General features: G+C 38.2%; 1 protein-coding gene across 1 annotated transcript in view; it reads left to right on the plus strand.

Moving 5' to 3' along the window:
- Window positions 1–4,235: 4,235 nt before the first annotated feature.
- The window catches only part of LOC141502734 (solute carrier family 66 member 3-like), a 31,954-nt gene continuing 11,298 nt past the window's right edge, over window positions 4,236–24,891 (plus strand). Inside the window, exon 1 of the mRNA XM_074207634.1 lies at window positions 4,236–4,428. Coding sequence (XP_074063735.1) covers window positions 4,283–4,428 — 146 coding nt within the window. The 5' untranslated portion in view covers window positions 4,236–4,282. The remainder of the gene's footprint in view (window positions 4,429–24,891) is intronic.

Here is a 24,891-nt window from a genome sequence, read left to right on the forward strand (position 1 = left end):
ATATACCATGTTTTCTCCAACATTGTGAGACAGATTAGATTTAATCAGTGGTGGGATTCAAATAAATTAACAACTGGTTCTCTACACTAATGACCATTTTAAGTATACAAAAAGATACACTGAAAGGTAGTTTAATATTTCATGCATTTAACATTCAAATAAGAACAATAAAAGAGATACAAAACTAGATTATGTTATATTACTTGCAGTAAGCAAATGTATCCTTATGGAGTGAAAGCAGCCACGTGACCACAGGAGTCAATGTTGGAACATAAGGCAGAGCCCAAACTCATTCCACCTTTCTAACTCTTTTTTCTTCTACTTACATGGCTTCCAAAATGGGCACCTTTGAAATTTATATTTCTATTGGTTCATTATGTCCCAACTTCCTATTGGTTTCACTGTTCAGGGAATACCAGTGCACTCATAATATCTCTGGGGAATTTTGGGCATAAGACAAAGAGGAAACAAATGACAGCTTTCCATCCCCTGGTTGTTTGGCACTTTTTTCTCTTTACGTTATATCTTTGTTTACTGAAGTAACAAGAATGAGGGAATTAAAATGTAGTATTTCATTAAGTATATAATGAGTTTTAAGAAATGAATAGATAAATATTGCAAGTATAGTTCTATCAACTTTTTTTTCACCTATGGACAGAATGAACAAGACTATGGGCATTTAGAAAATACTGTTGCACAGATGAGCCAGTAGAGGGATTCAGCCAGTTCACACTAGTTCAGCAGAACCAATACCTAATTTTATTTTGAGTACAGTGAACCAGTTGTTAAAATAGCACTTGTAATCAGTGTTCTCTCTAAGATGAGTACCTGGACAGCCACCCAATGTGGAAGTCACAAATTTATATTCCTTAATCTTTTTTAACGTTCATTTGTGCAATGGCCCATGATAATGTAATTGATAGAATTATGCTTATAATGTTGGAAGAGGAAAACAAAAAAAAAAAAACCCTAGTACAATAGCAAAAAAGACAATAAGCAACATAGCATCCACCTAAAAGTGAAAGAATATGGAGAAGGTTAAAGACCAGGAATTCCAAACTATATCTCACCTTTTTGAATAATAGAGTTAAGGATCTTAACTATTTAGTTTATGTGATAGATGGAGCTAAATTGTTGTAATACCCATTGGTTCATCTAATGTAAAGAATTGTTGATCAGCAAAAGCAGCACTAAGACTCTCAGGGTCACTGAGGAGTTAATGACACTTCTGGACACTATCTCTCATTCCAGATCATCTGTATTGTTACATTTGAAAATTAAGTAAACTGAGAGACAAAGTCTCAGCATGATCTATTTATTAGTTATACTAATAGTAACCAATAAATTGGGTCAATGGATTTCTCAAAGTTGAAAGACATTGAATGAGAGCTGCTATGGTCTTTTATAACAATTAGCAAAATGATAGGAGAACATAGGAATTTTCTTCTGATTAGTTATCAAATTAAGATTACATCATTTGGATCTCCCTTTCTGAAACCTTCTTAATCTTACCCAAAATGGGATTCTTGATTCCTGATTGGAGACACAAGACAAAGGTCTCCAGGCAATTAGAGTTCTTACAGTAGTTTAAATAGATGACATCTGACCTTTTAGGTTAATCAAATTTCTTTGGAAAGAAGGTGATGGGTGAAGCTATAAGGTAAAGATAATTACAAGAGAAAAGCCTAACTTTTAGGCAACTTTCTCCAAGATATGAATGGTGGGTGGTTTACCAAGGGAAGGAACTTCAAAGTAATATTAAATCTAGCTTGTCATAGCAAGATAGAATTAAAATCAATTTTTAATTTTACAGTAGTGAGGTAAAGAGATCTTTCCTCCCTGCATGTTGTCCATCTCATTGTCAAGATCAATATCCAAATTTAGCCTGTACTAATTCAATTCAGTGTTCCCTGGCTCACTAGCCAGGACATCCTTTAACTGTAAGCCAGCTGCTAACGAAGGAGGGAGGAGATGCTGAATCTTTGCCCCATTAGAGGTTTTTGCTAAAGGCCTGCCTGCCAATTCCATTTGGGTTAGGTATACAGTTTCACATCTCTCTTCTGTCCAGAAAACAGGGCATCTCTCAAACTTTCCATCCTTTAGTTCTCTAAGCCCGCCATGGCAAGGAATTGTGTTTTGTCCACTGGGTATTCTACTGGTAGTAACATGAAAACACTTTAATCAGTTCCAGATTTCCAGAAATAGAAGATTATCAGAGACCTGCCTATGTCAATTCCACTCTACCATTTCTGGGACTTATACTGGTGCTTCTTATTAGTCTTTGCCTCTGGGCTCCATACTGTCCCCTGCTTTACATGGGGTCCATCACTGATAAACTGGGAGGGCCAAGCACTATCTTCTCAACCCATGCTAAACTCACACACTGTCCCACTCTCCTACAGTAAAAAAAAACCAGCTTTCACTTTCATTCTAGCATTGCAAACTGTGTAACTTTTTCCTTGGGACTTCTAGTGAGAGATGGAAGAGAGGTACCAAGGAGTAGGCCATCCTGTAGATGCCTACTACTGCCCTCCTGTGCTGTCTTACCAGCTGTATGATTCTGGGCAAGACACTTAACTTCTGTCTGCCTCAGTGTCCACATCTGTAAAATAGGTATAAAAATAGAAGTGTCCACTCAAGGTTGTGAAGATAAAATATTAGCACAGAGAAAAAAGTATCTTACAAACCTTACAAACACTAATTATTATATTCCAGGTGGCTGAGTTAACACAAGAGGTGGTGAAAGAATAAGAAAGGATTTATGTATAAAAGGCCTGTGGAGATGATCTTATTTTGTGATAATGGACTGTTTTTTACTTTGTAATGAATTGTTGTTACTAAAAATTGGAATAGGAATAGGAAAGAGCATGGGAGTAATAGTCATAGACTAGGATTGAACCTCAGCTTTGTCATTTTTTAGCTGTGTTTCCTTAGGTAAGTCATGGGTTTTAGAGCTGGTTTGCTCTAATACAAACCTTCATTAAGACCCATAGAGTAGAAGCAGTCTTAATTCAATTCAATAAATACTTATTAAACATCTACTTAATATGCAAGGGACTTGCTAGACACCAGGGATATAAAAACAAAAATCCCTGTTCCCCAAGGAGTTCACATTCTATTGAGGGGATTAAATGTGTGTGAATACATACACACACACACACACACACACACACACACACTCACACATATATAAACCGATAATTTATTTTTATGAAGAAATAGTCCCTGATCTCAAGGAGTTCACATTCTTTTGGGGAGATAAAATGTATGCGTGTGCTTATACACCCCAAAATAGATATACTTGTATGTACATTAACATATACACACTATACATACATACATATATATGCAGACACACACATACACACACACATATAATCCCTGATCTCTACGAGTTCATGTTCTCTTGGGGAGATAATGTATATAAGGACACATACAAATATACATAAATATAATAAGTCATAGTTGGGTTGGGGACACAGAACATATACTGGCAAACTATTTCCTCTTGTCTGGCTGTTGCTTGCCTGGACAGAGAAGTGAAGGTGAGTTAGGGCAGGGGGGAGGGGACAGCTTTCTTCCTCTTCTTTGTTCTGACTCTCCTTCCCCTGAGGGTTCTCCTGGCCTCTCTTGCTCTCTACCCCAGAAAGGACCCGTTGGGGAAGTGGGGTAAATAGGAGAAGCAGAAGGCATAGGCAGACAACTGTCTCCCTTAAAGCAACGTGTTAAGAGTGGAAAGAGCACTGGACTTGCTCAGAAAGACCTGAGTTCAAATTCTGTCTCAGGCCTTAATTGTGTGACCCAAAGCACGGTATTTCACTGCTTTGGGCCTCAGTTCCCTAAGAGGATGGAGGATTGACTGGCCCCCTTCAACTCTAAATCTACGAGCCTCCTAACTCAGGAGTCTTTACTCAAGGATGACAATCTTTGGCCTCAGTTTCCTCACTCAAAAAATAAGGGGAGATCGTAGTGGATGATCCCAAAGACCTTTCCCAATCGATTTCGCAGGTGGGAAAGGGGCGTGGAAGAAGCTCGGGGTTGGGGCCGAACCCGTCCTGTCAGCTGGGGTTGGGCGCCAACCCAACCGACCCACACTGGCCCTTGGGGCGGCCCCGGATGGGAGGAGCCATAAGGGCCGGGGCTTGCATCTAGCGTGGCCGGGGCGGGCTCAGAGGAAGGCGGAAGGAGGCCCGGGGGCCCCAGTGGCTTCGGCTGAGCTGCCCCTAAAGGGCTGCGGGCGGCGGGCGGCGGGCGGGAGCCGAGCCTCGGACCCGGAGCAACCATGGAGGCGGGGCTGCTCCTGCCGTTCTGCAACTGGAGCACGCTCGCGGTGTGCATGGTGATCAAGCTCCCGCAGATCTTCGTCCTGCTTTCCGCTAAGAGCTCGCAGGGGCTCAGCCTGAAAAGTTTGCTCCTGGAGCTGGCTGGGTAAGGATGGAGGCCAGGCGGGAGCGGGCTGGGGGCCGGGAGCAGGACCGGGCTGGGGGCCGGGCCGGGCTGGGAGGAAGCCCTTCCCCGACTACGGAGGGCTTCACGATTCCTGCCGAACAGGGACTATGACTGGACTCGGTTGGAGGAAAAAATCCAGCCAACAAGCAGCTAGAAGTGCTCCAGAATGGAAAGTTGGAATGCGCGCTGCAAGCGGTAGTGAGCTTTCGGGCATCCGGAGGTATCGGGGGGAGACTCTCTTTGGGAGTGAGGATGACCGCCACCCCCTCCCTCTAGCACTGATTTCGGGGGGGGGGGGGTAGGGGGGAGTCGGGGGTCCAGGAAGGAGAAAGCTAGGCGGCGAAGAGCTGGGGAGCGAGTCCTTCCTTGTTGTGGGAGGTTCCTGGGGGCTGGGTGGACCCGAGCCGGCTTTGGGTGTGGCCTGAGAGGGGACACGCCCTGAGCCCGACTCTGCGCCTTCCTCGGCTCTGCCCGCCTCGCCTTCCTCCAGTTTGCTTGGTACCCGCTCGAGGCGTTGCGAACCTGCAGTAGCTCTGGAAAGTGCAGACCTGGTAATGTTAGCGATAGCTTGGGGAGCCCGACTTTTAGGAACCTCACTTTAGGCATCTACCAAATTATATCTTTTAAGAATTAATGCAATTCGGGCGGCTAGGTGGCGCAGTGTATAAAGCACCGGCCTTGGAGTCAGGAGTACCTGGGTTCAAATCCGGTCTCAGACACTTAATAATTAGCTAGCTGTGTGGCCTTGGGCAAGCCACTTAACCCCATTGCCTTGCAAAAATTAAAAAAAAAAAGAATTAATGCAATTCACTTAAGTGCCTGGAAGACTGTAGGAGCTGAATAGATAGCTATTTTTTGTTGATGATGGATAGGGATTCAAAGACAAAACCCCAAAACTCTGCTCATAAAGATCTTATCTCCTATTTTTTTGGGGGGGGGCTATAACTTGTATACGAAAGTCTTCAGCAACTCCCTTAATGTCTCTGGGCCTCAGTTTCCTCATTTGTAAAATGAGGTTAGATGACTTACTTTTGTTTCAATATATTGATCACTGTATTCCTTTTTTAATTGAAATTTTGTTTTATTTTTCAAATTACATGCAGTGGTAGTTTTTCAACCTAAATCCATTTGCAAATTTATGAGTTCTACATTTTTCTGACACTCTTCCTCCCTCCCCATGGCAATGAACAGTCTGGTAAAAGTTGTGCATGTACATTTGTATTTAACATTTGTGTATTAATGTTGTGAAAGAGGAATTACAATTAAGGGGAAAGGGGGGAAACCATGAGAAAGGAAGGAAAAATGTAAAAGAAGTTTTAAAAAAGTGAACATAGAATACATCTCTGGATGTGGATGGCATTGTCCATAGTAAGCCTCCCAGGTTGTCTTTGTTGATAGTTGTATTTCTACATAATGACTTGTTTTGTAAATCCATGCATTTTATTTTTATGAATTTTAAAACATTTGGAAAAGGAGTCCATCTGGGTTTCATCAGATTGCCAAAGGGCACCATGGTACTAAAAAAGCATAGAACCTTTGGGCTAGATGGACTTTTTCCTCTTGATCTGTGATCCAAATAAATAGAAACTAATTTGTAAATACAAGGAAAGATTTGTAGCCTTTGGGAGAAGAGAAGGAGATGGTTTTTAAACTAAGCCTTGAAAAAGAGTATTCTGGGAAACGTGGGTAAGTGTAACCTCTGGATTTTATGGAGGTGAGAGCTAGACTATCCAGTTAGGTGAAAGACATTAAACTATCTTGATGGGAACACAAAGTCCACGAAGAGGAGTAATCTACCAATAAACATTTATTATGCTCCTGGGTTCCATCCCCAGCTAAATACTGAGGATGCAAAAAAAAAAAAGTCAAAAGACAGTCCCAGCCTTCAGGAAGCTCACAGCCAAATGGAGTAGTCCATGAAATAAGGCTGGAAAGTTAGGTTAGAGCCATATTAGGGAATGCCCTAAATGCTAGCTTGAGAGGTTATATTTAGGAAACCTTAAGGTCATTAGAACAGAAAAAAAATACCATAACCAAAGTTGAATCTCAAGAGTTATTGATCTTTTTTTTTTAAAAGCGTGGCCCTGGCCCTCTATAATGGTTCATTATGTTCCCTAGACTGGGACTACTTCTCCCAGTTTAGCATTTATTTCCCCACCTTTATGCATTCATAAAATCTGTCTCGCATTCTTGGTTGCAAAGATCCTCTTCAACCTGGGCTTTCAGAATCATTCTCCTTTAAGCATCTGCTCAGGTGCCACCACCTGTTTCTTAGAAATCTTCCATGAATTAACTAGTTGTTAGGGTCCTTCCTCTTAAATTTAGTCCCTTTGTTGTCCCCTTCACTCATCAGCTCCCATGGCTTCGGTTAGCTCTTTGCAGATGACTTTTGAAGTCTACTTATCCAACTCTCAGCTGATTTTTAACATTGTATCTTCACTTGCCTGTTGGATATCTTGTACTGGATGTCTCATAGATAGCAACATGTCCAAAACTAATTGCAGTGTGCCAAACTCTTCCTTTTTCCTAATTTCCCCTCTTAGTGTTAGAGTACCACTGTCCTCTTAGTTACCAAGTCTCACAACCTGGGTATCATATTTGAAATCCCATTGTCTCTTATCCTCTATAACCAATCTGTACTGAAGTCTGCTGATTTTACCTTTGTAACATCTCTCTAATACGTGCCTTTCTCCCTCTGACTGCCACTACCCTGGTGAAGGATCTCAACACCTCATTCTGGCATTATTGCAGTAGTGCCTAACATACCTGGCTCAAGTCTTTTCCATTCCTGTCCTGGACTTTCTATCTTTCTAGTTTTCTTATATCTTCTTAGGCATTAAGTACTCTGTGATACAATACGGTGACATTAACCTCCTTGCCATTTCTTTCACTAAACTCTCTCCCCTTAACTGTGCCTTCTGTGTTGTCCTCTGTGCTGCCCTCTTTGTCTGGAATACATCTCCCTCTAGCTATACTTCTTTCTGGCTTCTTTAACTTCTTTCTAGACTCACTTCAATCCCAAGAGACTTTCTCCCTCTCCTTCCAGTTGCTAATGCCTCCCCTCTTAAATTATTTCCAGTTTATTTTATGTATATCTTCAATGTACAGAATTGTAGCCCTCATTAGAATGTACCCCTTATTAGGAGGACAGAGACTATTTTTGCCTTTGGAGTATCTCTAAGGCTTCATAGATTGGTATTTATTGTTAGAGGTCCAAGGCTATTTAATTTTTGTTCACAGTGCCTTGCCAGTAGAAGCTGCTTAATAAATATCTGTAGAATTGAACTGAACTAGAAGTATTAAAGGGGCATAGAGCATGTGATCTCTTTGCTTTTACAGGTCAATGACTTGTTCAAGGTCACACAGGTAGTAAAAAATCACAGGAATGATTTGACTCCAGAAACCCTACTCTACCCCATACCAGGAAAGCATAAGGTCATCTAGTCCATCTTGTTAGGTTTTTCTAGAGGAAACTAAAATCAAGAAAGATAAAGCAATTTACCCCAAGGTCACTCTAGTGATAGAAGGAGGTCTGACATTCAGGCCCCCAGGCCAATGCTTTTTTCACCAAAAAATCTACACCCCTGTCAGTAGGGTATATCTACTAGTCTAAATAGTGTCTACTTGTGCTAGTTGTCATAGGAGATATGATGATAATATGTCTTTCCTTCTCAAAAAAGGCCATGACATTAGTGAGGTATTGCCATGGCAAGAAAGCTAATTCTGTCAGGGAGGTGCTGTGCTAAGTCACCAGTCTCACTTTCTCCTCTGGAGCCAACTGAGTCTAGAGGCCATATATGAATTAGGATGACTATAGTGAGAGGCAATCAGGGTTCTAGCGACTTAACCTAAGGTCATTCAGGTTTTACTGTTGTTTTTTTTGGTTTTTTGCAAGGCAAACGGGATTAAGTGGCTTGCCCAAGACCACACAGCTAGGTAATTATTAAGTGTCTGAGACCAGATTTGAACCCAGGTACTCCTGACTCCAGGGCCAGTGCTTTATCCACTACGCCACCTAGCCGCCCCCCTAAGGTCACTCAGGGTCAAGTGTCTGAGGCCAGATTTGCCTCTTCCTGACTCTTGGCTGGTGCTCTATCCACTGACCCTAGAACATAAAATGCATCAAAGAATAATGCAATATAAGGAAATCTATCATCAATTCCTAATTTCTGTGATACTGGGACCTTTCTTCCATGGACTCTGCTATCCTAGGTGAGACAGCATGGTTGTAGCAGGAGGAGACATGAGTTTGAAGTCTGCTTCAACTGCTTTGTGTGTCTTTGGGCAAATTAATGGTATCTGCTTCATTTTGTGTTAATAGGCCTCCAATGACTTACACAGTACCTGACAGAAGTGGATAGAGGGCATCATGCCTTTACCTGGTGGTGACAAGTTTTGATTGTTGAAACCTCAAAAGATATTTTTAGTTTATGGATAGATTTCTTTCTTAAAAGATATATGCTTTAAACCCAAATCAGTTTTGTCTGTCATCGACTGACCTAGGCCAAACCCCACATTTGGCACAGAGTGAACTAAATAGCAATTGTTTCTGCCAGAAACCCTGAGGGTCTTCCCCTCCTAGAATGTTTTTTGTTTTGTTTTAGTTTTTGACTAGGTAAAAGAGATCTTTCTACCTGGGGAAGTCCTTAGCTTAAAAAGGCCAAGGTCTCCCACTGTATTCAGAGCCATCTCCAGTTATCCTGATCCATATCTGGCCACTGGACCCAGGTGGCTTCAGAGGAGAAATTGAGACCGCTGACTTTGCATAACATCCCCTCACTTAAATCCTGTTCACTTACAGGTTGTGGGAGTCTTCTTCAGAAAGAAAGGACAGACAATAACTGGTGGTTAAAGTATGTGTTTTAAACTGAATTGATTTGAACATTTTTGCCTTTGCTGTATCATCAAAGGGGAGGGTGGGAGACTTTTGCCCTGCCTTCCTCACAATTGTTATGAGGTTTCAATGAGATAATGGAGCTGAGAGTTCTCCATTAGACTCAAGTGCCTTGCATTTGTAAGAGATTGGTTTTATAAATTATTATTATTAATAATAAATAGCAATGCTATTTGGATCTGTCGTCTGATCAATTTAAATGTCCACTGGTAAAAATTGCTTTCTCATGCTTTCATATTTTCTGAGTTGTTGGTACCTTTGATTCCTTCCTCCCCAAGCTGCTTTTAAGATCTCCATCACTGTTCAGGTTGGGGAGGGATGGGGGAAGGGAGTCCTTCCTTCACCTCATTCATATCCCATGATCACTAGAACGGAGAATTGACTCCTTAACTATAATAGCTCATTCTTAGGCAATGAGGGAGTGGGATAAAAGAGATAAACTTTCCAGATTAGGTTCTGAGCTGTAAGGAATTTTACTAATCCTTTAGACCCAGTGCTCAATTAAACTTTCACTTAAGGATAATACAAATTTGTATCCCCATTTTACAGAAGAAGAAACTAAAGCCAAGAGAGAAAGTGCCTTATCCAGAGTCACACAGCAGTAAATAAATGCAGAGCCGAGATTCCTTTAATTCCAAATCCATGTTTTTCTCCTTACATCAACATTGATTCCAGCCTGCCACTCAGGCTCCTTTATCTCTAATCTAGCTTCTAACCTTCTTGTTGAGTCATTTTCAGAAGTGGAAATACTGGTCAGAAAGGGCAAAAAAAAAGGAAAAAAAATTTCCATCCTGACTTTCTCCCTACAAAGTACATCTTGTGTAATGTTATGTTTTTTTTAACACCTCTAACAAACTTGTTTTGCACTGCCCTTGGGCTGATAGAAACTCTTACTTTTTTTTGTATCTAATCAGAAACTTCCCGTATCATGTACCCTGGATCCTGTACATTATGTCAAATTGGTCATTTTCCAGATGTGAATGAGAACCAGCTGGCCCACAGAGGCAGACAAACAATGTTAAAATAACAATGTTGCCCAAATAATGAGCAAACTATCCTTGACTATTTCTGGACATGATTCCCTGAAACACTTTTGCTCAGAAAGCAGCCTTCTGAGCCCTCCCCCAATCCTTCATAGCTTTACTCTCCCTTTCTTGGCTTTCCTTTTGAAAATTCTGTTTATCTTTCCTCAAGTGGTAAGTGCTTAGAACTCAGCCTGCTTGGAGAAGCTATACTTTTGCTCAAGAGGAAATAAACTTATCTTTCCCCCCATCACTCTGGATCATCAGCTCTGTCTCCAGAAGGCCTGGACTAGTGGTAAGGCTTCAACTGTACCAAGTTGTTCCTTTACAACCTAGGTAAGCTTGGGGTGGTTTAGTCCCCCCCCCCCCCAAGATTCCTTTCCAACAGAGACCCCTGTTTGAGAACTTCCATTGGGCATTGACAGCAAGCTCCTGGGCATGCTGGTGGAAGTGGAATCCTACAGGTGCAAGGCCTGTGTCACAGTGGTAAGCCGTATGAATTTCTATAGTACATGATTTCCTCCACTAACTAAGGCTATAATAACATGGGAAATTCTACTACCACACAAACAGATTGCCCTTTGGTCTCTTGTGAAACTGGAAAGAACTCAGGCTTTTTGACCAATTAATTTCTTTTTGTCTGGTCTTAATACCTTCTGGAGGACTATGAACAAATGATCTGTTTTGGGACCCCCCAGTTAACTAACCTGCAGGTATTTATGTGTTTGGCAAGACCTAAAAGCCTAGACTGACATGATTTTTTAGCACCTGTAAAAAATTATCTAAGTTTGTGTTTTTTTGTATCTGTGTCTCTCTTGTCTTGTTTGGCCAACTCCCCTTTCTTCTTCCCTCCTCTGCTAGAGGAGTATCCTCTCTGCATTGCCTTCCACCTTGAGGCTTCAGGACTCCCAAAGCATTTGCTGTGCCAATTAGATGCTTCTAACATTATACCACCCTGAAAGGTGCCATATTTAGATTCATAGTACAAGGGCAGCAAGTATCTGAGGCTAGATTTGAACCCTGGACTGCAGGGTCTATGCTCTATCCACTTCACCATCTACCTACCCCTAGGACATTGGATAGAGTACGAGCCCTGGAGTCAGGAGGATAGAAGTTTGATGCCTCAGATACTTACGAGCTGTGCGACCTTGCTTCACATCCAAAGCCATCTCCAGTTGTCCTGATTCATGTCTGGCTCCAGATGATTCTGAAGGAGAAAATGAGGCTGCTGACTTAGCACAACATAGTCTTCACTCAAATATAATTCATGTGCTTGTCATGGCATCACCTCCCTGATGTCATGGTCTTTTCTTCAATAATAAAGGACAAACATCATCAATAAAGCAGCAGTGGAGGGGATGATTGACCCCCTTCAGAGAAAAATCTGCAGGTAGAATTGTGAAGCAAGTGAAGAATTGATTGAACTGTGTGTCAAACAGTGTTAAGAATTAGAAGATAACACAACGAACAATGAAAAAATTAGATTTTGGGGCCCCTCAGTTAACAAACCTGCAGGTATTTATGTAGTTTGACTTTATTATTATTTTTTTTTTGGTTTTTGCTAGGCAATGGGGTTAAGTGGCTTGCCCAAGGCCACACAGCTAGGTAATTATTAAGTGTCTGAGGCCGGATTTGAACTCAGGTACTCCTGACTCCAGGGCCAGAGCTCTGGCCACTGCGCCACCTAGCCGCCCCTGTAGTTTGACTTCTAAGGGAGTAAGGGAGACAAGAAAAGAAATGATAATTATATCTTATTCTCTTCTCATAGCAGTTCATCTTCCATAACTACATTCATTTCTTTCTTTCTTTTTTTTAAGGTTTTTGCAAGGCAAACGGGGTTAAGTGGCTTTCCCAAGGCCACATGGCTAAGTAATTATTAAGTGTCTGAGACCAGATTTGAACCCAGGTATTCTCCAGGGCCCGTGCTTTATCCACTACGCCACCTAGCCACCCCAACTACATTCATTTCAATAAGTATTGAACACCTATATCACAAACTTGTGAGAACCAAATGAGATAACCTATGGAAAGCACTTTACAAACTATAAAGTACTATAGAAATGCTATAATTATTACTTTTACTTCTACTATCTCTACTTACCTACTTCTTTCCCTTCCTCCCTTTCCTCCTTCCTTCCTTTCTCTCTCCCCTCCCTTCCTTCCTCCCTCCCTCCTTCCTTCCTTCCTTCTTTTCTTCCCTTCTTCCTTCCCCCTCCCTCTCTCCCTTTCTTTTCTTTTTTTCTTTCTCTTCCTCCTCTTCCTTCTCTTTCTTTCCTTAATTTTTCTCTTGTAAAATGAGCAAACTGGACTAAATGATCCCTGAAAGCTCATCTAGCTCTAAGTTTCATGATCTTGCAAGCTGTTCAACCCTATTACCTGAACCATTCTCCATAATAAATATATTTGGGGGAGGAAGACAGGCAATAAGGTGAGCTGAAAGTTTGTACATTTGTCTTAAGACTGTTTCCAATGGAAAGCATTGGGTCACTTGATTTCTTTAAATGTTCACTTTGGGCTTGGCTTTGCACAAATTACTCAGAAAATTGCAATTCTAAATCTTTTAAACATTGTACAGGAATGAGAATAGCTCACTGAACTGAGGGTTTTCTTTTCTTTCTTTTATTTTTGAGAACTAATTTTGTCTTGTCAAAATGTATTTGTTCTGCTTTGGTTGAATTGGGAGTGGAGGATGGAATGCCACACTACAAGCCTTATAGATATTTTCACTTATCCCAAGAATTCAATAACCAACTTCTCCTTTTTCCTGTTGCCTTTCCTATTCTCATTGTAGGAGGCAGTGAAGAAAAATGGATAGAAGGGAAGAAGTATCAGTATCAGTATTCCTCTTATCCATCTCCATCACCAAGCCCAGGTTCCTGTTTTTTTTTCTTTTTTTAGGCAATCTGGGTTAAGTGACTCTCCCAAGATCACAAAGTTAGTCTGAGACAGATTTGTTTACAGGTTTTTCTGACTCAAGACTGATGATCTATCCACTGAATCACGCATGTCCCTTCCTTTTCTTCCTCTTTTAGGAATGTCTTTCCCCTCCTTTCAATTCCTACTCTCATCAAAAGCTAATTCAAATAACACCTCTTTCATTTAGCTTTTCCTGTTTATGCCCATTTTTCTTGGTCTTAGGTTCCTCATCTGTAGAATTGAAGTAGGTCAGCACTCATTTGTGGCCTGGATTTGATTGGACAATAGTTTTCCAATTCCTAGACTAGATAGATGATCATGAATATCAATAAATTTCTTTACAGCACTTGTTTTTATGAATTTCCCATGAATCACCTTATCACACAATGCCTTACACAGAATATACCCTAAAGATAGTTTGAGCATAAATAATGTTAGAAAGAATCTAAGAGCTCATCTAAAATCCCTTCATTTTATAGGGTTTTTATTATAAGATGGGGGAAACTAGGTGGTGCAGTGCATAAGAATGCTGGACTTGGAAACAGGAAAACTCATCTTCTGAGTTCAAATATGGCCTCAGACACTTTTCTACCAGTATGACCCTGGGCAAGACACTTAATCTTATTTGCCTCAGTTCCTCAGCTGTAAAATCAGCTGGAGAAGGAAATGGCAAACCATTCCATTTTCTTTGCCAAGAAAACATCAGTTGGGGTCTTGGACAGTCATATACAACTGAAACAACAGAGATTAAGGAATTTACCAAGGTCCCACAAATAGTTAAGTGGCAATCAGAATCTTGAATCTGAATCCTGACTAATCCAAAACCTTCTTTCACCTGCTTCTCTGATATTAAGTTAATTCTTGTTGACTTGAATCAGATCTTCTCTTCATATACGTCCTGTAGCCTTTATAATATTCTGCCTTCTGCTGCAGTTGTTTACCTCTTCTCTTCCTTATTGGATTCTTATTCATCTCAGCATTCCCCACAGAATTTTGCAGAGTTGGTGCTCAAGAAATATTTATGAAATAAGTAGAATTTGCTTCTGAGTTTTCAGAGTTGATTAAGAGAATTGGAGAATGACACAAATGGAAGAGATCTTGGAACATGAGTGAAATTGGAGCTAGAATGGATATTAGATTTATTTTTAAAAAACAAATTTTCAATTATTTTCTATTTTTTACATCACCATAGTATCCTATGGATTCCTTTTTTTCCCAGAGAGCTATCCCATATGGTGAATAGTTTTCAGAGAGAAAAAAAAGTCAGTGCAATTGATTCATACATTAATAATAGTCCAAAGCATTACATAACAACCATGGACCTTCATCTCTACAAAAGAATAGTTTTGGGGGAGAGGGGGAAGGGAGATTGGAGGCAGATCTTCTCACAGCTCTTCGTTCAAGTCCTACTTGACCTTTGTAATTTTGTTACATTAACTTTTGATTTTTTGGGGTGTATCATTTACATTATTCTAGTTACTATGTATATTATTTTCTTGGTTTTCTTTATTCTGTATCAGTTCATATAGATCTTACCATGCTTCTTTGTATTCATCACATAAATAATTTCTTACATCAGAGTAATATATCTTTGCATTCATGTATCACAATTTGTTAGCTAGTTGGTGCTGTAGATAGAGCCCTGGGTTTGAAAACAGGAAGATCATTTTTCTGAGTTCAAATCTTGCTACTTACTAGCATATAGTTGCCCTGGGCAAGTCACTTTAACCCTGTTTCCCTCAATTTCTTCACATGAAAAATTATCTGAAGAAGGAAATGACTTTGCCAAGTCATATCATGACTAAAAAAATGACATAAACTACAATTTATTTAGCCTTTGCCAAATGGTTGGGCATGTACTTAATTTCCAATTCTTAGCTATCATAACAAGTGCTGCTATAAATATTTTGGACTATATAGGGATTTTTTTCCCTTTATTTATGGCTTCTGTATAGTGTAATCCCAAAAAGAACCTCTGTTTCAAGGGATATGTACATTTTATGTTTTGCAAGATTGCACTTCCATAACCTATATCAAATTGTATCTTATCTCAGATGGGGGGGGAGGAGAGATGGAGAGAAAGAATTTGGAATTCAAAATTTTAAAAATCTAATATTAAAAATGGTTTTTACATGTTATTGGAAAAATGAAATATTGTTTTTTTTTAAAAAAAACAAGGATATGGATATTTAAATCAATTTATTTGCCTAATACAAGATTGCTTTCCAAAATGCTCAAAGCACCACAATAATCTGTTAATATGCCTATCTTTCCAGAACTATCTTTCAATGTTGTCAGTTGTTATTTTTGGTCATTTTTGCCAATTTTCAGGTGTGAAGTGAAACATCAGTATTGTTTTGCTTTGCTTTTTTTTAATTGGTGACTTGTAGCATTTTGTCATGTAGTTGCTAATACTTTACAATTCTTTTGAGAACTGGTTGTTCATATCCTTTGACCATTTATCTAATTGGAGATGGCTATTGGTTTTATATTTATTACCAGTCTCTCAGATCTTAGATCCCAAATTCTTATCAGAAAAAATTCTATACAAAGTTTTTCCATTTGACCACTTCACGTTTATCTTAGATGCAGTACTGGATATGTAAAATATTTTCAGTTTCAAGTAATCAAATTTTGTAATTTGTAATCCCCTCTATTTCTTGTTTGGTTAAGGATCCATTCATCTATAAATTGTCCCAATCAATCAGATGAGGAAAATAAGCCACAGAGAGGGTAAATGATTTGCCCAGTGTCACACAATGTATTAGAGGCAAAACTAGTATTTAGTATCATAGATTTAGAGCTAAAAGGAAACATAGATTTTACCATATTCAACACCTTATTTTACAGAAGAACCTGACCCAAGGAAATTGTCACTTGCCCAAGGGCACATTGACAGAGAGCTGAGATTAGAATATAGGTCACCTGACTTAGATCTAGAATGTTTTTCACTCTACCCTACTGTAGTCTCTTATTTGACTTCTTTTTTATTATTTGTGCCTATTTCCCCACTGAAAATTGAATACATTGAAAAATGGGAAGCTGTTCCTTTGCTGAGGTGGAAGGCTATGTGTGTGGTATACTCAGCCAGTGTTGCCATATTCAGATAAAGTATTGGTTCACTTTCCTGCTTTTTTCTACTTTTTTATTCTTTGTTATATGGGAGAAAAGGTATTTATTTGGAAATTAAATTGGTGCAAAAACCAGATAGCAGTAAAGATAAAATAAAATTGGCATGTGAATGGCATAAATGACAATTTTAAATTCACCTGTGAACTAGGGTACCATAATTTCAGTCATTCTAGGTAAACCTGGGTTAATTAAGTACGATACCCAAATAAGGAGAAAAAGCAACTTCATTTCTAACCCTTTTTATTGCCAGTAAGAGTCAAGCAATTGAGACTTCTTGTAACTGGTAAATGAAGAAGGAATAACTACTTTTTTTTCTTGTGCAGTTTTCATATCATTAGGCCAAAGTGCTTATGATTATTCCACTCCTAGGTTAACAGTCTCTCAGATCAATAGTAGAAGTTTATTAATTCATTGGTTTATTGCCTGATTCAGAAAGTTTCACCTAGCTTCCTGACTATTCTGTCACTACATTTGACTCTGAGTATCCCACAGAGAACCCCCAAGATATAGTTTCTGATCCTTTAAAGCAAAATAATTCAAGATAAAAACTGATGGATATGGGGTGTAAAAGCTTCAAAAATTCCTTAGACAGAAGAATGATAAAGTAATTTCATACTGACCAAATGATATCAAGGTTTTGCTAAAATTGTTTGTCTAATACTGATGATAGCTCACATTTAAATAGTACTTTAATATTTACAATACATTTTATCCTCATAACAGTCATATTATTACCCCTAATTTACAGGAAACTGAGAAAGACAGGGAAAGTGACTCACCCAGGGTCACAGAGCTAGTTAGTATTTGAGTAGGATTCATGCCTTCTTTCCAACACCAGATCTAGCGCTCTATCCAATGTACCACCTCTCCTGAAAAGAGCAGTGTCATGATGGATGGTAGGTTTTCTTCACAGTTAAGGTTGAGATCTATTCTGGTGGCTGTCTGAATGCCTTCGATAGGGAAAACCTCAATTACATTGCAATGGAGGATAGGCCTGAGGATTCTGTGTATGGTGACAAAGCTTTATGAATGCCTCGGCAGTTAGAGAGGAAGCCTATCAGAAATTCTTTTGATTTGGGTAGTATTGTGGGAAGCCTGTGGAAGAAAATGTGGAACTTGGAGTTAGGAATACCTAAGTTCAAATTCTCTCCTTTGACACTCAACTATGTGATCATGAGAGAGTTTTATAACCTCTATAATCCCTGGACAAATCAGGGATACCTGTAGGTTATTAGGATTTGGTCATGAGACTCAAATGGGAGTAACGTTTAAGGCAGGAAGATATGGTGGACAAGGCTTTTGTGCTGCAGTAGGAAGACATGGGTTCAGAGTGCTCATGCTATGTAACCAAATTTCATTTTAATGAACCTCAGTTTCCTTATCTATAAAATGGGGAGAATAATGTCTATAACCTTGACTTCATAGAGCCATTGTAAGTCTCAAGTGAGATAATGTCTGTAAAGCAAACATTTAAAACTTTAAAGCATTATATAAATGCTAGCTATTACATTAACAACAACAAAAACAATGCTGGACAGGGAGACTGGATTTGGGTTCTCTTACAGTTATTCCCAAATATTTTTTAACCAAGTCATAGAATGTTCTGATTGGAGGTCAACTGGAAGGAAGGGATTCAGGGGGAAGGTGAGTATGATAAAGACCAGAGGAATGCAACCAGGTTGCAGAAGATGAGATGGCTGTCTTTGACTCTATTAATAGAGGTTCTGGAGGGAGCTTGCCTAGTGAGGGACACAGGTATTGCTTTACCCCTGAAAGAGAGCTAGAGAGGGAGGTGAAGTGATTTTTCCAGAGGACAAACAATATCCAAGTGTTTAGTTCAGAACTTGAATCCAAGTCTTCTGTCTCCAGAACCAGTTGCTTTTTCCAGCATAATGCTCAAAAAACAAGAAATCCCACCTTGTGAGTTAATACATTAAAAACTGTTTATAAACAAAAAAACCAAATCCAGCCTTCTTCTTCTGTCTCTCTCTTGTCTCTTGTCTCTGTCACTCTCTTTCTTTCTCCTCCTCCCCCTGGATTCACTTTTTAAGTTATTGTGCCTGTAAAGTATCCACCATTGTGAGTTATCTTTTCTTGAACAGTGGTAGTCAGTCTTTACTGAAGCCTGTTTTTCCAGCTTCAGTAACCAGATTGGGCTAAAGGATTGGGCCATTGCCTTAGATCTGGCATGGTCAAATCACTTAATTCCTCTGTACTCAGGTTTCAAAGATCTTTTGCCCCCACTTTCTCATTAGGACACTGATAGGAATGATGCAAAAAAGTATTTGTGGTCCCATTGAGGACAGGTTGGCAAATCAGCAACTGAAATGAGCATCTGCTTATGTAACTTCCTACCCCCCACTCCACAGCCCAGGACAAGGCATGAAGGATATCTTAGAAACATGCTGTAGGTAATATAGTGGATTTGGTATCAGGACCTGGGGTCCAGATCTGATTCACTAATAACTATAATGGTACAATAGGAAAAAGCAATGACTTTGGACACAGGTATGAATGAATGAATGAATGAATGAATGAATGAAAAAGTGTTATTAGGTGTTTTCTATATATAAGGTACTGTGTTACAAATACATATCCAAAAGAAAACAATTTACATTTTTACATTGGTGGAGACAACACACAAAGGGGAGTGTTATGCAGAAAAGGGACTTTGGATATGGGGAGTCACAGGATTGGTGCCTTGGTAAGTGAGGGAAGTAATAAAAGATGACTCTGGAAAGAGGAAAGAAGAGCTGGGGTCAGATAATTGAAGGGCTTTTAGTATGAAACAGGCATTTGTGTTTTATCCTCAAGAAAATGGGAAGTCACCAAGGCTTCTAGAGCCAGGAAGTGACACAGCCAGACATGTCTAGCTCCTTCATTTTTCAAATGAAGAAACTGAAGCCCAGAAAGGGCAAGCTTTAGACCACACAAGCAGAGAGTAACAGCTGGGACTAGGTTGCAGGTTTTTCAACTCCAGGGCTCTTTCCACACTGCTTAATAACTCTGTAAACCTGGAAAAGTCAGTTTACTTAGTAGTAAAACAGTGCCATTGAAAGATCTCTCAACTTAGGAGATCTAGATTTGCATCCCCACAATTACTGAGAACATGGCTAAATAAATCACTTTGAGCCTCAGGTTACTAGGATCATAGATTTTAGAATGAAAAGGACATTAGCAGTCATTCTATCCAGGATCCTTATTTTATGGAAGTCCAGGAAAGACTTGTGTATGTGTAACAGAAGTTTCAGCTATAGGATTTGAACCAGATCTGGTTCACTCCCAAGTTCCACACCTTCTTTTTAACTGTTCCATGATGCTTGTGCTCTGTATAAAATGAAATATTGAACAAAAATAGTCTTCTAGTCTCTTGAGACTCAAACCCAGGTCTTCCTATTTTAGCAATTCTCTTAACTGATAGCTAATGGTCTTCAATCTTTTTCCTTCATCTTTCTGCTGGTGACTTCCTCAGTGAACTTTTGTCTCTGGGTTTTTGTGACATTGTGTTCTCCATTGTTTTCCTACCAGGATGATCACTGCTCAGTGTATTTTTCTGGATTTTCATCCTTGTCATACACTCCTTTTAAAAAATTTTTCCGATTACGCACAAAGTTAATTTACAGCATTCTTCCATTTGCAAGTTTATGAATTCCACAATTTTTCCATCACTCACCCTTCCTTCCCTCCTCCCCATGGTAGTGAACAGTCTGGTAAAAGTTGTACGTGGACAATTGTGTTTTACATGATTCTATATTAACCTTGTTGTGAAAGAGGATTTAGATCTAAGGGGGGAAAAAACATGAGAAAGAAAGAAAAAATATAAAAGAAGTTTTAAAATGTGAAGATGTGCTGTGCTCTGCATTCAGACTTCATGGTTTTCCCTCTGGATGTGGATATCATTTTCTATAACAGGTATTTTAGGATTATCCTTGAACACTGAACTGGTGAGAGAATCTGAATCTGTCTTAGGTTGATTATCTCAGAATTTTGCTGTTAATGTGTACAATGTTGTGGTTCTGCTCACTTCAGTCATCATCAGTTCATGAAAGTCTTTCCTTGCTTTTCTAAAGTCTAGCTGGTCATGATTTCTTACAGTTCTACATAATATTCATATACCTAATTTGTTCAGTCCTTTTTCTAGTGATGAGCATCTCCTCAATTTCCAATTCTTTACCACTACAAAAAGATCTGCTATAAATATTTTTGTACATATGAGACTTTTCCCATTTTTTAATGATCTCTTTGGAATATAGACCTAGTAATGGTATAGGTGATCAAAAGGTGTGCACAATTTTATTGCCCTTTGGGCATAGTTCCAAATTGCTCTCCAGAATGATTTGGATCAGTTCACAACTCCCAACAACAGTGGAGTTTTTCCCCCACATCCTCTCCTACATTGATTGTTTTCCTTTTTTGTCATCTTAATTAATTTGATAAGATATGAGGTGGTATCTCAGAGTTGTAATTTGTATTTTTCTAATCAATAATGATTTCAATCCTTTTTATATGACTAGAAATAGTTTTGATTTTTCATCTGAAAACTGTCTGCTCATATCCTTTGACTATTTATCAATTGGAGACTGACTTGTAATTTTATAAAATTGATTCTCAATATATTTTGAAAATGAGATGTTTCATTTCTTACAGAATAATAGTGTTCTATCATATACATATATTGTAATTTGTTCAATTATCACTCGATTGATGGGCATACTCTCAATTTCCAATACTTTGCCACTGCAAAATATATAAATTTGAACATGATCTCTTTGGGATGCAGCCCTCTTAGTGGTATTGTTGAATCAAAGGTTATGCATAGTTTTGTTGCCCTTTGGCAATAATTCCAAATTGCTCTCCAGAAAGGTTGCATCAATTCATAGCTCCATCAACAATGCCTTAGTGTCCCAGATTTCCCATATCTCCTCCAACATTGATCATTATCCTTTTTGGTCATATTGACTAATCTGAGAGGTGGGAAGTGGTACCTCATAGATGGTTTAATTTGTATTTCTGTAATCAATAATGATTTAGAGTAATTTTTCATATGACATAGATAGCATTGATTTCCTCATCCAATAATTGCCTTTGACCATTTCTCAATTGGGAAATGACTTGTTTTCTTTTATAAATTTGACTCAGTTCTCTATGTATATTAGAAATGAGTCCTTTGTCAGAAACACTAGTTGTAAAAATTGTTTCTCAATTTACTACATTCCTTTTGATCTTGGTTACAATGGTTTTGTTTATGCAAAAGCACAATGTAATCAAAAACATCCAGTTTGTTTTTTATAATGTTCTCCATCTCTTCTTTGGTCATAAACTGCTCCCCTTTCCATAGATCTGATGGGTAAACTATTCCTTGTTCTCCTAATTTGCTTATAATATTGGCTTTTATGTCTAAGTTCTACACCCATTTTGATGTTATCTTGGTATAGAGTGTGAGATGTTGATGTAATCCTAGTTTCTGCCATACCATCTTCCAGTTTTCCTAGTAGTTTTTATTGAAGAGTGAGTTTTTATCCAAGAAGCTGGAGTCTTTGAGTTTATTAAACAATAGATTACTATATAATTTCTGCAGTCTCTTTTGCATCTAATCTATTCCACTGATCCATCTCTCTATTTCTTAGCCAATACCACAGAGTTTTTATAACTTATGCTTTATAATATAATTTTAGATTTGGTATGGCTAAGCTACCTTCTTTTGTATTTTTTGGTTAAATCTCTTGATATTCCTGACTTTTTGTTCCTCCATATGAATTTAGATACTAGTTTTTCTACCTCACTAAAATAATTTTTTGGAAGTTTAATTGGTATGACACTAAATAAGTAGCTTAATTTAGGCAAAATTGTGTCACATTTATATTAGCCCAGCCTATCCATGGACAGTTGATATTTGCCCAGTTATTTAGGTTTGATTTTATCTGTGTGAGAAGTGTTTTATAGTTGTTTTCATAGAGTTTCTGAGTCTGCCTTGGTAGGTAGACTCCAGTATTTTATGTTGTCTGAAATTATTTTAAATGGGATTACTTTTTCCTATCTCTTACTGCTGTATCTTGTTAGTAACATGTAGAAATCCTGAGGATTTATGTCCTACGACTTTGCTAAAGTTGCTAATTGTTTCCAGGAGTTTTTTAGATGATTAGAGTTCTCTGGGTATGTCATCGTATCTTCTGCAGAGTGAGAGGTTTATTTTTTCATTGCAGATTCTAATTCCTTCAATTTCTTTTTCTTATTGCTAAAGCTAACATTTCTAATACAATATTGAATAATGGTGGTGATTACAGGCATCCTTGTTGGTTTTTTTTAAGTTTTTTTTTTTTGCAAGGCAAATGGGGTTAAGTGGTTTGCCCAAGGCCACACAGCTAGGTAATATTAAGTGTCTGAGACCAGATTTGCACCCAGCTACTCCTGACTCCAGGGCCCATGCTTTATCTACTGCACCACCTAGCCGCCCCAGGCATCCTTGTTTTATCCCTGATCATATTGGGAATGATTCTAGCTTATCTCCATTGCACATAATGCTTGCTGATGGTTTCAGATAGATCATTTTAAGGAAGTATCCATTTATTCCTATGCTCTATAGTGTTTTTAGTAGGAATGGGTGCTGTATTTTGTTAAAGGCTTCTTCAGCATCTAGTGAGATAATCATGATTTCTGTTAGGTTTGTTATTGATAGGCAATTATGCTGATAGTTTTCCTAATATTGAATCAAACCTGCATTCCTGGAATAAATTGTACTTGGTCATAATGGATTATCCTAGTGATAACTTGCTGTAATCACTTTGCTAATATTTTATTTAAAATTTTTGCATTCATATTTGTTATGGAATTTGGTCTATAATTTTTTTTTCTCTGTTTTGACTCTTCTTGTTTTAGGTATCAGCACCATATTGGTGTCATAGAAGGAATTAGTCAGAGTTCCATCTTTACTTGTTTTTTCAAATAGTTTATATAGAATTGGAACCAATTGTTCCTTGAATGTTTGATAGAATTCACTTGTGAATCCATCAGACACCACAGATTTTTTTCTTAGGGTTCATTAATGACTTGTTGAATTTCTTTTTCTGAGATAGGCATATTTAAGTATTTAATTTCCTCTTCTTTTAAATTGGGCAATTTATATTTTTGTAACTATTCAACCATTTCACCTAGATTATCAAATTTATTGGCATATACTTAGGCAAAATATTTCCCAAATTATTACTTTAATTTCCTCCTTATTGGTGGTGAGTTTACTTTTCATTTTTAATACTAGTAATTTGGTTTTCTTTTTTTAATCAAATTAACTAAAGGTTTATATATTTTTATTGTTTTTTTTCATAAAACCAACTTAACTCCTGGTTTTATTTATTAGTTCAATAGTTTTCTTGCTTTTGATTTTATTAATTTCTCCTTTAATTTTCAGAATTTCTAATTTGCTATTTAATTAGGGATTTTTAATTTGTTCTTTCTCAAACTTTTTTAGTTGCATGCTGAGTTCATTGATTTCCTTTTTTCTCCATTTTTTTCATATAAGCATTTAGAGATATAATATGTCCTCTAATAAATGCTTTGGTTTGTTTTGGTATGTTGTTTTATTGTTGTCATTGTCTTGGATGAAGTCATCAATTCTATGATTTGTAGTTTGATCCACTCATTATTTTTTTTTAGGATTTTGCAAGGCAAATGGGGTTAAGTGGCTTGCCCAAGGCCACACAGCTAGGTAATTATTAAGTATCTGAGGCTGGATTTGAACTCAGGTACTCCTGACTCCAGGGCCAGTGCTCTATCCACTGTGCCACCTAGCTACCCCTGAGCCACTCATTCTTTACAATTAGTTTTAGGTCTACCTTGCTATGGCCCTTTATTGCATGTGACTTTTATTGCACCATGGCCAGAAAATGATATATCCAAATTTTTTTTCTTTCTGCATTTGATTATGAGGTTTTTATGCCCTAATATGATCATTTTTTGTGTAGGTGCCAGCTACTGCAGAAAAAAAGGTATATATTCCTTTCTATCTCCATTCAATTTTCTCCAAAAGTCTATCATGTCTAAATTTTCTAACATTCTATTTACCTTCTGAGAGAGAGAATTTTGCTCTTCCTGTAACTCATTCAACTCATTCAACTTCTTTAAGAATAGGATGCTATACCACTTGCTGCATACATATTTAGTATTGAAATTACTTCATTATCTACCTTTTAGGAAGATACAGTTTCCTTCCTTATCTTTTTTTCCCTTTCTTATCTCTTTTAATGAGATCTATTTTTGCTGCTGCATTGTCTGCTTTTTTTTCACTTCAGCTGAAGCATGACATATTCTGCTCCAGCCTTTTACCTTTATTCTGTATGTATCTCTCTCTGCTTCAAATGTTTTTCTTGTAAGCAGCATACTGTAAGATTCTGGTTTTTAATCTACTCTTCTATCTGCTTCTGTTTTATTGGAGAGTTCATCCCATTCATATTCAAAGTTATAATTACTAGTTTATTGCCCTCT

The sequence above is a fragment of the Macrotis lagotis genome, chromosome 1 (genome assembly GCF_037893015.1).
Source record: "Macrotis lagotis isolate mMagLag1 chromosome 1, bilby.v1.9.chrom.fasta, whole genome shotgun sequence".
Lineage (NCBI taxonomy): Eukaryota > Metazoa > Chordata > Mammalia > Peramelemorphia > Peramelidae > Macrotis > Macrotis lagotis.